Here is a 17,570-nt window from a genome sequence, read left to right on the forward strand (position 1 = left end):
TTCTGTTTTATTTATTCTACGGCACTCTATTCCATTTTATGTTTCACTTACATAGATTAGTATTACACAGCATGTAGAACAGCAATTGGAATAGTCTGTTCTCTCTTTCTCAAGATAAAATTACTTTATACAGAATTAGCCATTAATAATTTTTTCTTTCTTTGTGGCATCTATTTTACAATGAATATTTTCTTGTAAAGAGTAGGCTCCCTATTATATCAACGGGATTTATGTTTACTTCTTGCTCCTTACTACATTTTCTTACCTTCACATGTAGTAGCTACCGTCAATGCTTACCTCACCTTTGCGCATTGCCTATTCTTGTAATACTTCAGATCGTTATTTATTTTCTCTTGTCCAGTTTCTTTTCCATATTTCTTTGAAAGCCTTTCCATTGTCTCCACTACCTTCCTCTTCGCCGTTAATGTTCCGGTCTGGCAAAGTAAGGATAATAAGAGTGTCTTCTTTACTTGTTTCTTAAATCATTTATTTCTCCGTCCTAAATTTCTCTAATTATATTTTGTTTAAATCTTTAAATGACGTAGTACGTCTCCATACTTTCCATTTCTTTTTTTCTCCTCGAAGATTCTTGTTTTATTTTCTTAAATTATTGACTGTGTTATTGCAACTTATAAAAACTAATTATATAACATTTTATGCATTCCTGGTGAGAGGAAATTCTTTACTTATTTTGACACTTCCAATATACAACCATGGGCACAGCAAAACACGACCTTACTAATCATCTCTCTTTTACAAGAAGAAGAATAGGTTCCAATAATATTTTGTAATTTGACAGTATTCATCAAAATAATAAAATATTATTCATATAGTACTTCCAAAGTAAATATTCATTACCTAATAATCATTATTTATTTTCTATGGTAATTGACATTGCTGAAACTAAAATACTCTCAATTAAGATTTCGGTAGACTTGGGTCTCTGATCATAAGGGAGTTATGTTAGTAAATAAACAAAACATCTGCAGATATTTCTCTTAGGGTTCTTTATTAGTAGCGATCGTATTTACGTTCAGTATCGCTTGAAAGTACGACTTTACTATCTAACAACAGAACAATGGAGATTCTTGTGGCGAATGTGGATAATATTACGTTTGATATTGAAAATCAACTCGAAGAACAGATAGGAGCTCAGATGCTTCCTTTCCCAGGAATGGATAGTAAGTTCTACTACTACTACTATTTCGTTCAACCAAGCCCTGGTCGAAGGTATTTTAACCTTTCACTTCGTATATCTTAATTATGACCTAAGATTTAGCCAAAATCATATTAAATTACATATCTTAGTCATAGCTTTTACTAATCGGCCAACGCAAGTAGGCTACCCTGATACCAATCGCCTCTGGAACTTAGGTAAGGTAGAGCTAGGTAGGTAGGTTATACTACCTAATCGAAGTTGATTACCTATATAATAAACCGCAGCCTACAAGACTGCCTTATCTTTAACAATAAGTTGCTTGACCTAATTTAATTTATTCCTTCCCTGGTGACCTCTAACTTGACCACAGATTTTGGACTTTCCATTGGTCAGGTAAGTTTGGTTTTGATGCCATACTACCTAGGCTAGGTACTCTAACCAAGCCTTGAAGCTAACCACTACCTAGGCTAGATTGTCAGAATTTCTCTTATTTTTTGAAGTAATTTTGAGACATTAGGTACCTAGTAGGCTACTACCTAGGCTAGGTAGCTACTAGTACCTACCTAGGTAGTCATGATAGGCTAGTTAGGTAAAGGTAACATCTGTTCCTTGAAACAGCTAGGTACAGATTTGTTTTTTATAAGTGAGTGCATTTTATTTTGAATCTAGTATGTGGAATATTATATGTATGATCTGTATTTGGTTGTCTGAATGGATAGACAAAAGAACGCTGCTAATTGGTAGCTATTTCAGAGTTTGGGGATTCTATTTTTAGTCATTCATAAAATCAGATTGTGCAATCAGGGCCATTTTATGTATGCTTAGTTCCACTTTAAAGTCAGGAATATTATTTTCTATATGTTTTTGTTTTTTCCTGGAAAACTATTAGGTTTTATTTATAGGTATGTTTTTTTCATGGATTGCATTTCATCATATTCCCATCATGATTGAATTTAAATTTTGATGACAGCATTGTTGATAGCCTTTAATGAAATAAAAAATATTACCCTGTTTTAACATTTTAAACCAAATATTTGTTTCATACTACAGCTATCACCCAATATTTATTTTTTTTTTCCCAGAATCTGTAGCTGCTGTATGTACATTCTATCTCCGTGGAAGCTGCAACAAGAGTGTCAATTGTCCTTTCCGCCATGTGCGGGGAGATCGTACAGTGGTTTGCAAACATTGGCTTCGTGGTTTGTGCAAGAAGGGTGACCAATGTGAATTTCTTCATGAATACGACATGTCTAAAATGCCAGAGTGTTACTTTTATTCCAGATTTAGTAAGTACTTGAAAAACTAGTTTGCCAGCAGAATGTTGTCAGTTTTTACCAAGGCTCCTTTATAGTTAGATAGGTAGAGCACTTGTTCCTGATATACCTAGTTGTATCTATTGTCTTCATGCACACCTCTCACATTCATTTTGTTTTTGTTTGCATTTTTTTTTTAGTCAGTTGATTTTATATATGTAACTTACTAAGCAATTACTACTTATAGCTAAAAGTTTCCTACCATGAAGCTTTCAGCTATATGTGATTGCTTGGTAAGTATATGTAAAATGTAATTTTATTATAAAATCTCATAATTATCAGAGGAATAGTGGTATTATGGTAAGAACCTGAGACATTGTATTTATGTGCAAGGCAGGAGACAACTGTGGATACAAAACAGCTACAGGTACCACTTGATTTGAAGTGAAGATAGAAGATAAACAGTGGTAATTCAAAGAAAACAAATGCGCTTACAAAGACTGATACAGCAATATTTGTGGAATTTTGTAGAGACATGCATAAACTTCCAAGTGGGATACTATACAAGTGTTTGAGGGATCTTTGTGTCTGGAAAGATGTAGACCAGAGGATTAGGCAGATGTTAACTGATTGGGTATGATTCAACAACTTTTTTATAGCTTGTGTTTATTAATTAAATTTTTATTTGCAGATGCCTGTCATAATAAGGAGTGCCCCTTCTTGCATATAAATCCAGATTTGAGAATAAAAGATTGTCCATGGTATGACAGAGGCTTTTGTCGCCATGGCCCTCAGTGCAGGAATCGCCACGTTCGCCGTGTTTTGTGTATGAACTACTTTTCTGGATTTTGCCCTGATGGTCCAAATTGCAAATTCATGCAGTAAGTGTTTATGTATTGAGTTCTTAATAATTAATGCAGAATCACTTCCATATTTTAGTGTAACCTCTATATATAACAGACTGTTAATTATCTTTCTCACTTTTTCAGTCCCAGATTTGAGCTGCCCCAGGTTATGGAAGAGAGAACTACTTCAGGAAAGAATAGAGAGATAACCTGTCACTACTGTGGAGAAGCTGGCCATAAAGCTTCACACTGTCCAAAGTCAAATCCTGAACTCAGAGAGCAAAATGCTATTATTGTAAGTCTGAAGGAAATTCTTTGTATTGTGAGTTTTGTGGTATTCATTCAACAACGTTAACTTGCGTTGCATGTCAGTTATGCTTTTAGATCTATTACCTGATATATAATTGTTAGATGTACATGTAAAGCATAGACCAACTACCTAATGTAATTGACTAACTTACTAGATTTATTTTGGTACAAAAACCCATCACTGTATGAAGGCCACTAGGTATGTCAGCCTCCTTTCCAGATAAACCCAGAAGAAGAATCTAGTATTGTCACCTGCATGTTCCTACGCCTTTTTGTTGTCAGAAAAAGCCATACTGACCAGACTTTTTGACTCGGCTCCCTCTGCTCTTCAGAATTTTGTCAGATAATTTTTTGTAAATAATATCTGCCTTAAATATTGTCACGACATATTTTCAATGGTGGTAGGACCTCAGTCTGTAATAATGATAGACTTAAACAGTGACTCGATAGACCTTCATTGATGGAAGGAACTCCGCAACACTTGGATAGGAGTTTGTAACACTTGGATAGGAGTTTTACTGGCATTCTCTCCCTTGAGATATGTTTTGCAAAAGTAGCAAGTTAAATATGGGGCATGGGTCACACCTACTGGATGGATAATCAAGCAATCAAAAATGTTAAATCTCATCTTTGTAGGCCTCCAAGCATTTGTCCTGTTGATTAGGACAGCAACAAATGTGATGAGCAATAGCTCAACAACAGTTGCATAGTTAAGAAATCAGGACAGCTTACATTTTGAGACTTCCTGTTTTCTGGCAGTGGACATCTTTGTGTGGGGAAGAGGCAAAGGAGGTTTTTTTTTTTTTTCTGTTGTTAAGCCTTGCTCTGGGTCTGTGGGCATATCATTGATAGGTCTGCTGTGATGGATTGAATCCACAAACTTCTCATATGTAGTACTGTTTAACCCAACCAGACCAACCATCTTTTTAAGATAACAGGTGTTACAGAATCCCCAAGCCTCCTGGACTTGAAGAAGACAGTGATAATTTGTTTTGGCTGCAGTTTTTTTTTTTTTTTTTTTTTTTTTTTTTAAAATGGAGATACATTCACAGGAATCTCGCAACCTGGAAGAAACTTCTCAAGTACCTGCACTCCTATAGTTCCTTTTTCTTCCATCACAAGGAATAAAGGAGACTTTCTGATTGTTCGTTGAGGGCTGTTCTGGGGATTTTCCTCTCCTTAGAGTAGAGGTAGAAGCAAGCTATTAAAAAGTCTTTTGCTACCTATTTATTCTGAGATCCTACCCTAGTTTGTCAGATGATGAAGCAGAACAAGTTCACAGAATCAGATCTCTCTCTTCTTCTCTTGGTTTTTAGCATTAATCTGAATTTGTCTTGCATTTTTAATGAGGTACCTGGGAGTTCCTTTCCTCCTTTGTTACTTTTTACTTTTGCAACAGATCATTGTTGCCTTTTTGGTTAGATGTTAGAAATTCATCATTCTCCACTCTATTTTATAAGCTATCTTCATCATTCATGGCAACTGTAAGAGATTTCGACTTCTTGGGGTATTAACCTTTAAATATCATGTCGATTGTAAAAGTTCTTACTCATCAGGAAGTACCTTTGACATATAAGGGGTGAAACCTTCACTGAACAAATCTGTGAGCTACCAGAGCCTTAATTTTTTAACTCATCCCAGTTCCCAAGTGCTCTCCTGGATGTTACGTACAGGTTTATGCAACCACTCTGGTGCATTCAACACCCTGTCCCCCTGCCCAAATAGCAATTCAGGTATATCATGATTGTGGGGATCTGGTAAGACAGGGCTTTATAATACCAAGTAAGCTTTTTCATACAAACCCATCTGTCAACGAAAGAGTGCCCTCCTCCCACCCTAATGAATCTTACTATGTCATGTATAGTTCACATGGAAAGTTGATTGAAGGGTACATAAAGGTCCCGGTGATACATACATTATGTGACTACCTTATATTTTTGTCTTTTAGATCAGTGGAACATGGGGAGCATTTGGGACTGCAAACATAGGCCTATTAATTATATGATTGATGTATTTGTACATAAAAAACCTGTGTTAAAAAGTGTAGTACAGTAATTCCATTGAATGTTGGGGTCCTTCTTCTCTTCTATTCCAGTTGGATGTAAGCAAACAAAAGTGGTTTGGAAAGAGGAAGTAGCTTATACTCCCATTTGAAAGGATACCTCCTCCCCTCTGGAACATAAGATTTTTCATTATACCTAAATTCTTAATCTCTTACCCTAGAAAGGCCAGGACAGTTTGTATTTTACAAAACATATTTTGTACAGCAGTTTAATTTCTTTTATAGTCATAATGTAATTCATACATCTTATTGTTTGATTATCATATTTTAAATTCCTTCCACAGAGTCTTGCTTCTGGAGGTCCAAAAACACAAGGAGGCAAAGAAAATGCTGGTCCTATACCTCTGCCACATCATCTTAATGATAACAACAGATTAGAAAACATAGTTTGCTTTAAGGTAATGTATTTGAGTGATTTAGTAGAATCTTTTATTTCATCTGATAGTTGTAGAGTCTGGATAACAAACACTAAGGATTTGAGATTTCTGTTAGAAAAAGAATGCTTGGTATCAGGATATGTTTACAGAATAACATAGGATAGTTTGTTTGTAACATACTTCCCTATTAAATATTTTTAGCACCAGGTAAACTGCTTTGCAAAGGAGTATGCTTAAAAACTCATGATTGACTTTTAAGTATTTACTGTACACATAATTACACTAGAAGTTTGTTCACACCCAAACCCTCACTTGTAATTTAACACATTTGTAACCTTCCACAAATCCTTGACACTCCATCTCTGAATGGTGGCGGATTGTTTGCCAGTGTGAATTGATTATCTTTCTTATATGTTTGAGGATTTCTTTCTTTTATTTACATCTGTCTTTTGCTAGTGCATTAAACTTGAAAGTTTAGGTGAATTACAGGTGATTATTCCTTAGACAGCCAAAAATTTTGTATTCGATTTTATTATTTTATTATACTAATGCTAACTTTATGTAGCAAACTTATTTTCTTGTTCTCTAGTGCAGTTTGATATTTGATGAGTGGTAATTTTATACGACAAATAGAAGTGCTGTCCTAGTAATGAGGAATATGCTCCCTAGCTCCTTTCAGAGCTTGTGATTTTTTTTTCATTTTAATGTTTTGTAGCTTTAGAACTTGTGTACATTTTCACTTAATTTTTCGTACCAGGCATGGGCACCTGCACATAAGGGCAAGAGGAGGCACTTGTCTTCCCTGAAATCCTGGAAAAAATTTATATATATATATATTACATTTAACTACAGCACTGTTTTCCTTTCATTTTACAATATATTTTTTCAGTTTAATTAAATTAAAGGTATCATTATTATGTATTGTAAAAGATTTGTATACAGTATATAACTACATTGTTCTTGGCAGAAATATTTGAATTCAGCTGAACGTTATATGGAACTATTGAAAAAAGTCAATGTAACATTGTAATATTGGCTTCGCAATGCCACTGCATATAATATAATATATAATATAATATATATATATATATATATATATATATATATATATATATATATATATATATATATACATATATATGTATATATGTATGTATGTATGTATATATATATATATATGCATATATATATAATGTATGTATGTATATGTATGTATATATATATATATATATATATATATATATATATATATATATATATATATATGTGTGTGTGTGTATGTATATGTTATATATATATGTGTATATATATATATGTATATATATATATGTATATATATATATATAGTATATATATATATATATACATATATATACGTATATATATATACGTATATATCGTATATATATATATATATATATATATATATATATATATATATATATATATATATATATGTATATATATAATTTGCCCCCTCTTGGAAAATATGCTGCGGGCACCCATGGTAGTACCAGGATACAAACCTATTTCTTTTATGCATATGCCTTCAACAAACCTGGTTCCGTCACTAAAGCTTCTTTACAAGCTTCAAGGCAGGTAGGCGATGAGTGTGAGTACTGCACTCTCACCTGCCTTTTTTGGGGGGGACTGTTTTCAAGTCAAGATGTCTACTGTTGCTGGTGTGATAAAAAAACTCAACCTGGCCGTGAAGCTTTCAGTATAATGCTTTTGTATGTTATGTAACTGTACTCTGAATAACTATGAATCAAAGTCCCATATGATGTCTGTACATATTGGATGTTGCACACAGTGAGAATCTCACTGTATTTATACCAATATGTAAAACCTTTGGCCAAACTTACTGAACTAGATTGTGACCATAAAACATTAGATAGAATATGTAGGACAAATTCGGATGCCTTTACATCATAGGACTAATAATCATGGTTTTTCTGTTAAGATTAGATATGATTGTCAAGGTGAGGTACAAGGAATTGCAGAACCTCTAGGAATACCAGCTGTTGGTATGTTTGCCATCAGCCTCAACAGTTGGCTCCCAAATTGGTGTTTCCAGATCATAGTCATAGGCATGGAGATGTATGTTTTTCCTCCTTTCTTTTGAACCTGGGTAGTTCTGGACAAACTAGTCATCATAAGATGTTGTAATGACCTTAATAGCACAATAATGACCACAAGATGCCAGGTTTCATGATTTTATGAACTTCCTAATGGACCTTCTCAGAGCTCTAACATCCCCAGACAAGCTAGTGTGGCAACCCCACTTCTGTTGTTTGTTGTCCAACAAAAATCTACAACCTTTTTGAGGTTCTTAAGCAACATCTTGAGAAAGGATTTTAAATTAAGTTGCAGAGGCTATCACTGCTCTGAGAAGTAGTTAGCAACCAGTGAAGGAAAAACTTAATGAAAAACAGACCTGATATAAATGAATGAAATTGACTTAATAGATGCAGAATACAATGGATGCACTCTAGATGAAAAAAGAAAAATGAATAATAAAAATAAGAGCAGAATGGAGCATGGAGGGAAATTACAGGCCTTAACATATCTCAAAAGTTTGTGAAAGGCTGTGATCAGTGAAGAAGTTTGCAGACAAGAATGAGACTGACTGGGTTCCTGGTTGAACCATATGCACATGAATTAACCTGCTGAGAGGACCATATCATCTAATGCTGTGGATTGAAGTCTATTGGTTGTGCATATGTGAAAGTAATGGATTTGTGTGGGAACAAATGATATTGTATATAGTTCCTAAGTAATGGGTTTTTTTGAATTAGGCTAAGCTGACTCTACCCAATTTTTCTTCTGTTCCAGTGTGGTCAACAAGGACATTTTGCCAACAGATGTACTAAAGGACAGTTTGCTTTCCTGAGTTCCACTAACTGAGTGTCAAATATTTTTATAGAAAATATTTATGCTTTTCTATGGAGTGAAAGAGGATGCTTGTGGAAAGTGATTGTGTCTCAAAATCTGTAATATATGTTATTATATTGTTTTGGTTTTTCCATTAGAATGGACCAATAAATTTTAAAATCTTTGCAGTGTTTTATTATGCCAAAGTTCCTCTGCATGCTGTACCTAGTTTGAAAGATGCCAAAGATATCAAGCCTTCATATCACAATTTAGGTATAATTAGCTGTTGAAATGAAGCTCATGCTATATCACGATAAAGAAATATGATCAGAAAAGAATGTTTCCAAAATGAAGTATAATGTCAATTTGTGTGATGCAGCCCATCAATTTAGATTTGCCAATCCTGTGGTCAGCAGTTCCTTGGATACACTCCAGAGGTAGAAAAGAACAGTTCACCTGAGTATCCTGAGTAGCACCTTAAGTTGCTTAGTAGAAGACAGGTTATCCATGATTGTAAATTAAGCAAGGAACACTGCTGCTTTTGCTACTGCAGTTCATTAATTTTATTCTCATTTTTTTCATAATTTTCATTATTTCAATCTTTTTGTCCATTGGGCTTTTAATAATTTTCTCATGTTCTTGGTTTTGGTTTAATTCTTTCCAATCTCTTAGGTGCTTATAGTGAGTACCCTATTTTCTTGTATCAACTGGGAGTGCTGTAAGCTGCTTGTAATCATTCTGGCCTTTATAAGTACACCTGGCAATCTTTGAACTACTTTTATTATGATTAGTGACTGCTTCACTTGGAATTTTGTATTTCCAGGATTTCTATATTTCTTTTGGTTTGAGCATGTAGTATATAAGGTCTAACCTTTATTTTAAAGCTAACAATCTTTCCAGTGTTGGTAAGCGTCAAATGGACACAAAATTCATTGCCCTTGCTTTACTTTGCTTTTGTATATTTTGCTTGTCAGTATCAATGGATTTACTATGCCTTATGTGTTCCACTGTTTTTTGAGCAGTGTATGACTGGATTACTATTAATTTTCTTTTTCATATGGCAGTCTCGCTTTTCTTTCTTGAGATTTCATGGTTACTTATATTGGTAAATGCATTGAGAACCTTGAAGCTGCAGTTCCTCACCTGACTTATGATTTAGAATCCTTGTCATCTGATAATTATCCATCTAAAATACCCATGAATACATATGTATATACTGGTTCGAAGATAAAAACAAATAAACAAGGTTAACAAAAAACGTTTACTAAAAATTATCCCTCATTACAAGCACAACATTCAATAACTTCATTACAAAGACATTTTATCAAACATTCTGTTTAAAGAACCTGAGAGCAAGAAGGTAATATGCTAGCTTTTTGACAGGATCTTATCCAAATAATAACATATGAAGGCAATAATCTTATAGTAATTAAGTCAAGTAAAACTTCTTCGGTTGGCAAAATTAAATCATATGTAATTCGTTGCTCATTTTTGCTTACCACACTAGAAAAATAAAGATAATACATTATTTCCAATATAAATTAATGTCTTAAAGGAATGAGAAAACAGTTAAAACTGGTAAAAATCATCTAGTTGTCTTGAAGTTAGACCAGAAAAGTGGGGCTCTTCTCCAGCCAGGTTCTCAGGATCCATATGATGTAAGTGTAGGCACAAATGCTGTGGACCTGGAAATGCCCCTTTCTTTAGATTTTGGAGTGGAGTGTCTAGGATTTACAGAGGACCATAAGGACCATAAATCATAGGTGAACAATCTATCAGTGAATAAATAAATATCGTAATATTTTATGGATGTAAAGATGAGTCAAGAGAGCATCTGCTATTTTATGTTAAGAAAAGAGATCTTGAATGGAATAAGGAGTGTCTAATGTTTGTATATGACAGGTGGTGATTGTTGAGAGACGCTGTAAATACTGGTGAACCAGTTTGAAAGAGGCAGAAGTTAGATGTGCTAAACTAAGTTTATGAGTGTAATGAGAAATCCAGAAGATGGAGCAAAGAATGTTAGCGTGAATGATAGAAAACTGGAACTGATAGATTTATATAGGTATTTGTCAGAAAATGTATGAGAGAAAACATAAAGACAGATTATAGGAAGCATGGGAGGTAGCGAGACCTCTGTTGAAGGTCAATAAAAGAAGTTTGAAGCTGTTGATATCAAGTGATCGTGTTGTACAATAGCTAGTCACTGGTTGAGCGGTTAATGTCCAAACATTCTACCTAGAGGTTGAAGGTTTGTGCCAACCGTGAAAATCACTAGTTTTCTGAAACAAAAAGTAAAAAGGGTTGAAAGGCTAAGAAATAGATATGAAGTAGATGTAGTGGAAAGTTAGCACTGTTAAAAACATGGATCAGAGTATCTCAAGATGGTTTGGCTGCAAACAGAGGAAAAAAAAGAAGTCAGTGGAAAGAATTTGTAGCTAGAAAGTTTTGGAAAAAGTAGAAACCATGACAATGTTGGAAACTGGAGAATATAATAGTCACTAGCATAGAAGGACCTTAATAGATGGGTGTGTTAGCAAGATGGTGGGTGACGCTGTGCATGTTTTCTGCATGGGAGTTTTTTAAGTTCTTTAATTCAGCACTTAAGGGAAATTATATATATATATATATATATATATATATATATATATATATATATATATATTATATATATATATATTTAACATTAAGCCATTTTTCATAACATGGGTTGGCTCCAGAGAAAAGACAATGCAAAGATTGCTTGCTTCGTACACTAAAGACTCATTAGCAGCACATCAAAGTCCCCAACCCACCCACCGTACCAGTCGCTTCCTGGATATTAAGACATTTCTCTTTCCCGGACTTATGTCTGTCTTTCTTTCCTCATTCACATCCTTTTGGCTACGCTAACCTTTATATCACGTAAATGCCCACCCACATTTCTTATCCTCATAAATGTTCTCATGTTACTGTATAAAATCAGTTATCTCAGGATCTTCAGCCTTTCTCTTTCATTCACATTCAACAGCTTCACTTCCCTTCCCTAAAAGAGAGTTGGATCAACACATTTCAGATATTGGTACCTAAAATCCCCCAGGGTAAATTCGACCCCCATTCCAAGTGTATCTTATGTGCAGACTGTTACCCTTTTTGATACACCAGTTTTGTGGCTATCCTTCTTCATCTTACTATAAAACACACACACACACGCACACAAACACACACACACACACACACACACACACACACACACACACACACACATATATATAATATATATATATATATATATATATATATATTCAGGTTGAAGAGGTAAAGGCATGTCTTTCACAAGTATCGTTTATTACGCCAACGTTTCACATCACATGATGCATCCTCAAGGCTGGAAATTATATACTATGAATATTAAAACATCACTCACTCATAAAAAATCTAAAAAAAGCACAAAAAATATTTGACATTTACAAATAGAAACAATTAAAACGAGAGTTAGAAAGTGACTAAGAAGGCTAAGAGAAAATAAACATAAGACAGATTAATAAAACGAACATGGAGTAAACAAACAGGCAGTTATGCTAAACACAGTTGTGTGGAACAGGTAGTTATGCATCATGCGATGTGAAACGTTGGCGTAATAAACGATACTTGTGAAAGACATGCCTCTTCAACCTGGATGTTGGTCTGGTCTTCTACCCCTAGTGATTCCTTTCTATTAATATATACGATATAATAAAAATATATATATATCTATATATATATCATATATATATATGAATATATATTATAAGATAGATATAATATATATATATATATATATATATATATATATATATATATATATATATATATTCCCTTTATTCTGGTATTGCATTCGTAAATCGGCAACATATTGCATGCAATCATTATTACAATATAATTTTTTGTATCAAATGAATATGCTTTGGTGATTCAAATTCAAATTCAAATTCAAAAAGTTTATTGATATACATGAAGTGGAGTGTAGCAGCATGCTGCTATACTCACCTACAAAATTCAAAAGATTTCAGGCAAATATCATAATAAATACGTAAATAAAAAAAAACAGTAATGAAAAGAAAATATTTTACATGAGAAGAACTTTAACCCAATTTATACAAAAGCAAATGCCAAGCTATAATGCAAATTTTATAAAAATTAAATGTTTATATACTAAAGCAAATTTCCAATAGGCAAAAGCCATACAAAACAAATATAACAAAAGTAAATGTTATATAAAAAGAAAAATGTTAAGAATAGGTACAAAAAATCAAGTTATACAAAATCCTACCAAAGGACAGGCAAATGACTCACAATTATCGTTTCCCGTTAATTTTATTTAAACTAGCGGAACACAATGCTTCGCAATATTACATCAGCCTATATTCCGATTTACTGTACGTACTGGAGCTTCGGGAATTCCCTACGTCGACTGCCAGATGTCGCTATTTAAAACTATATCTACCTTTCCGCGTTCTTCCATATCGTAATCTTGTCATAAAGTTTTACCAAAAGACATATCCTCTAACGTAACACAATGGGAGTTTTAGTCCACCGAAAATTAATATAAAAATAATCGTCCGTAACCCTCTTTCGTCATGTTAGCCAAACGATCGAATCTAAATATATATTCCCGCTCAGCGCGTTTACGTAGCTACACCAGTGAATCGGACAGCACCCGAGAACGGAAGAACGAATTCATTCCAGTATCAGGACATATCATGCAAAGAAGTAACCATGGTGTGATTACTGTAGTGATAAAGTGCTCTTCTACAGCTTTACAATTCGAGTACAAAAATGTCCTAAGATAGAACTGGTTTGCTCAAAAACAGGAAATTTTAGTAAGTTTTGACAAGTTTTCAGCATTTTCTTACTTTTTTTTGTATATGCACAGTGAAGGAAAAGTCTGCCTCTTACTCTTAATTAGTTTTGTCGTTGGTATGATAATCTTGATGGTGAGAGAGAGAGAGAGAGAGAGAGAGAGAGAGAGAGAGAGAGAGAGAGAGAGAGAGAGAGAGAGAGGTTGGAGGTGCATTTATAACATGGAGATAGCAAAGTGAATAGAAAGTGCTTCTTTGTATTTGGGTATTTTTATTTTCCGGGAAGGTAGAACTTCCGTAAAAGTCCCAGAGAGTACCTTCAAGCAGGGTGTTGAGTCGGAAGATTGATTGATATTTATCAAGTTAGTGTATATACTACCTCTCATGACGTTTGACTTGGGTAATCGATACGACACCATTTAGAAGTATTGAGAATGTCAGATACTTTAAAATTTTAGATAGCCTTTTGCCTGTGTAACATACTGCAGGCCAATAACCCGATAACGGAAGAGTCTACCTCATAATATATTTTATTATCTATATAATTATTTTTAAAGTATTCTTTTCGCGCCTTGTTTTCTCATTTTATAAGTATATTACACTTAATTTGGAATGGTTTATTAATATTATTATTATTATTTAGTTTCAGTTTTGCTAACGAGTTTTTAAAATGTTATAGGTCTATTTCCAGCCTTTTGGTAGGAAAGGTTTGAGTCTTTGGTTGCTTCAAATCAGATTTCCTAGATTAGGTCTAAAGGTTTAGAATGTTTTAAAATCTAAAGTAGTTTTTTGTTTTGAGTAATGCACCATAAACGTCATTAGCAGCAAATCCAGCAACAATAGTTGTGGTGTAGACAATCAATAGACCCAATTTTAATTCGGTAATAAACCGAAGATTTCATGCAACCAGACGAGACGCGAATCGCATTATGTTGACCAAAGGTGGACGACAGGCTTGTCGTAATGTTACCAAATAAGCGTATAACAGATAAGAAAGATTTCTACCAAGTAAGGAAGCCTGGAATGGTATCATGACGTGTCGAGAGAAACCGCAGGAATGTTGCTCTTGCGCAAATGATTTGGATCATCGATTTGTTTCATCGTATTTCTCGATGTCTTTTTTTTTTTCTTTTTTTCTCCCGCGTGACCATCGGACAACTTTTTTTTTCCCATGATTTTTTAAATTTAACGCACACGCACACACACACACACACTATAAATGACTTGTCTTTTTATCTTCTTGAAAATCTGCTCATGGAACTCAGAGGTCTATACCACAACAAAATTACAATTTTCCGCAAACTACAGAAAATGCCTCAAAAGAATTTCTAGAACCATAAATTCCAATTAGTTCTTACAAATGTATGAATGACAGATGAAAGTAGACCTATTGAAACATTATTTATTTTATCTGAATTTAGAAAAATACAAGGTTCATCTTTATTTATTATTACAATCCCATGCCAGCCATTCTATACGGGTATATAATGTTGGTTATATTTACATTTGTATATATATATATATATATATATATATATATATATATATATATATATATTAAGTGAAATGTCTAGTGTTCTGGAAGTTTGATTATAAATTGCTAAATGACAAATGTGACAGTGAGTATTGTCTTATTTTTCTCATGAGTTCGGAGTAACGGTCAATTCTTTACAAATACATTCAGCCTTCCCAGTGACGTTTAAGGCAAGGTAAATGTGCTTCTGTTGCATTGGATGTTCATAATAGGTGCATGTAAGCTTGTATGTAAATATACGTTGTCTATTGGCAATGTGTAGAATAATGAAGTTCCTCTTGCCATTCGTGATTTTTGTATTCTAAACAACATTTCCCAGAAAGATTATGTTGTTTTTGTGGTCTATTCTTCGTGACTGCACTTCCTGATACGTGCATTGTTAATCAGCTGGACTGAGCGTTAGTTTTTAATCAATTGAAGATATTTGTCAACTCCCACTTTTGCAATGGTATCGGTAGACTTCAAAACTTGGTTGCCACGTCCTTTTTTAAACGTATCGGTTCTCCATTCTAAGCGTAAATTACCGATATTTGTAGCTAATAGCCTAATACTCTGTTTTAAACGGTCGTTCATCCGTGGAATCTGTTTTAAGGTGGGACGAACACATTTTCTGGCATCTTTTAGCATCTTGCCTTCCGAGTTTGCGCAAAGAAAACCTGAGTCGCGCATGTTCATCTTCTTGCAGACAAAGATGGGCATCTTTTGTTTACGCGGGAAGAATGAAGGTGAAAGTTTTCTAATACCTTCCCCTAATAGACAGATATTCGAATTACATCTACAACAAGTATCCTTTTATTATGATTATAATATATTCTAGGAACGAAATTTTTCTCTAATGACATGTGTATAGGTGTAAGCACTGAAAACAAATGCTAGGTTTATGATCAGTGCGCTACCGTGCTGTAGTTATAATTTCATCTGGAATATAATGTTTAAAATTGTAAACATGTAAATGAAATGAATTACTCAGTAAATGTTCGGCTAAATGCTTATAAATGTTGCCGTTAACTTTTGAGTTAACGCAGCATTTAACAACAAATAATACAGTGATACATTCCATCAATACTAAAGGATGTGTATATCAAATCCATGTAAGTCGTGTGACAATTTTGGTTATGGTTATATTAGAAAATCATTGGAAAAGAGAAAAAAGCAGCATAAAATGTATCACATACATGAGCAAACAGAATTGTTTTCCCTGACACACACACACACACACACACACACACACACACACACACACACACACACATATATATATATATATATATATATAATATATATATATATATATACTATATATATGTTGCACCGGTCACTTTTTTACCAGATATGCATGTAATTATAACTATAGTACCCTCTTAACTTCTCGAATTCCTCACTTTCTGTTTGGCTGTGCTTGTCACTACAAAGCCTGAGATCCAAATGATATTAATAATTATATGAGGAAATTATAACATCCGGAGTAGGATTCGAACCTGCACCTGGAGGTCAGGTTGGTAACTTACCTCTTCATGATACTCCGGATGTAGGTTCGAATCCTTCTTAGGGAGGTCAGAATTCCTTCACATTCTTGCTTTGGATCTCAAGCTTTGCAGTGACAAGTACGTATCTTACCCCCTCCCCCATTTCTCATAATAAAGCGAAGAATTCTGAAGTTAAGGTTGTCCTATGGATACTATATTATGTGCGCGCGCGCGCGTGTGTGTGCGCGCGCGACGTGAAAGGAAAACGGACAATTTTCAAGAAAGAGAGAGTTACATAACTGAAACTGCTTTGTCTTGAACGATGTACTTTCCTTCGAGTGGCGGAATTGCCACCGTTCGGTTTCTCCTTATTTTATTGTTTGAAACTATTGATGTAAAAATATTTTCAATAAATTTTAGGCGAACCACAGATTAATCTTTGTTTTACTGTTATATTCATTGTATGTTTCTGTTAAGCCTTGTATATCGCCTATAAAAATAATTGATATTTAGAAACATGACAAATTTTCGCAGCGTATCTTGCTGTAACCGTCTGTGTATTGCTACGCGCCATACGCTTCTCTCAACCTCTCAACCTATGCAGGCTTCAACCGACTCGTAACGGTCTGTAAGCAGGTGCCGATCCTTCGCTTATAACAAACAATTGAACGTCATGTGGCGTGATTTTCTCTCTCTCATGAGCAAACACTTTTACAGACGAAATTTCCTCATTCACGTTATATTGAATGACATTCCATGATGTTTTTGTAACAACTCGTGGTTAGATTAAACGATATTAGTGTTTAAGTATCTTGCAGCAAACTCAAACATTCGATTTCAAACAAACAAACGCACACGGAGAGTCACATAC

General features: G+C 34.0%; 2 protein-coding genes across 2 annotated transcripts in view; both read left to right on the forward strand.

The window, feature by feature from the left end:
* Positions 1-929: 929 nt before the first annotated feature.
* Positions 930-9,063, forward strand: LOC135208615 (cleavage and polyadenylation specificity factor subunit 4-like). Its single transcript, XM_064240986.1, has 6 exons — positions 930-1,181; positions 2,242-2,445; positions 3,104-3,293; positions 3,402-3,552; positions 5,913-6,026; positions 8,841-9,063. Exons 1-6 carry the CDS (start codon positions 1,079-1,081, stop codon positions 8,910-8,912), a joined length of 834 nt encoding a protein of 277 aa, XP_064097056.1. The 5' UTR covers positions 930-1,078; the 3' UTR covers positions 8,913-9,063.
* Positions 9,064-13,528: 4,465 nt separating this feature from the next.
* The window catches only part of LOC135208616 (GTP-binding protein 2-like), a 34,526-nt gene continuing 30,484 nt past the window's right edge, over positions 13,529-17,570 (forward strand). Inside the window, exon 1 of the mRNA XM_064240988.1 lies at positions 13,529-13,720. The gene's annotated coding sequence lies outside the window, so the exon portion shown is untranslated. The remainder of the gene's footprint in view (positions 13,721-17,570) is intronic.

The sequence above is a fragment of the Macrobrachium nipponense genome, chromosome 35, assembly GCF_015104395.2.
Source record: "Macrobrachium nipponense isolate FS-2020 chromosome 35, ASM1510439v2, whole genome shotgun sequence".
Classification (NCBI taxonomy): domain Eukaryota; kingdom Metazoa; phylum Arthropoda; class Malacostraca; order Decapoda; family Palaemonidae; genus Macrobrachium; species Macrobrachium nipponense.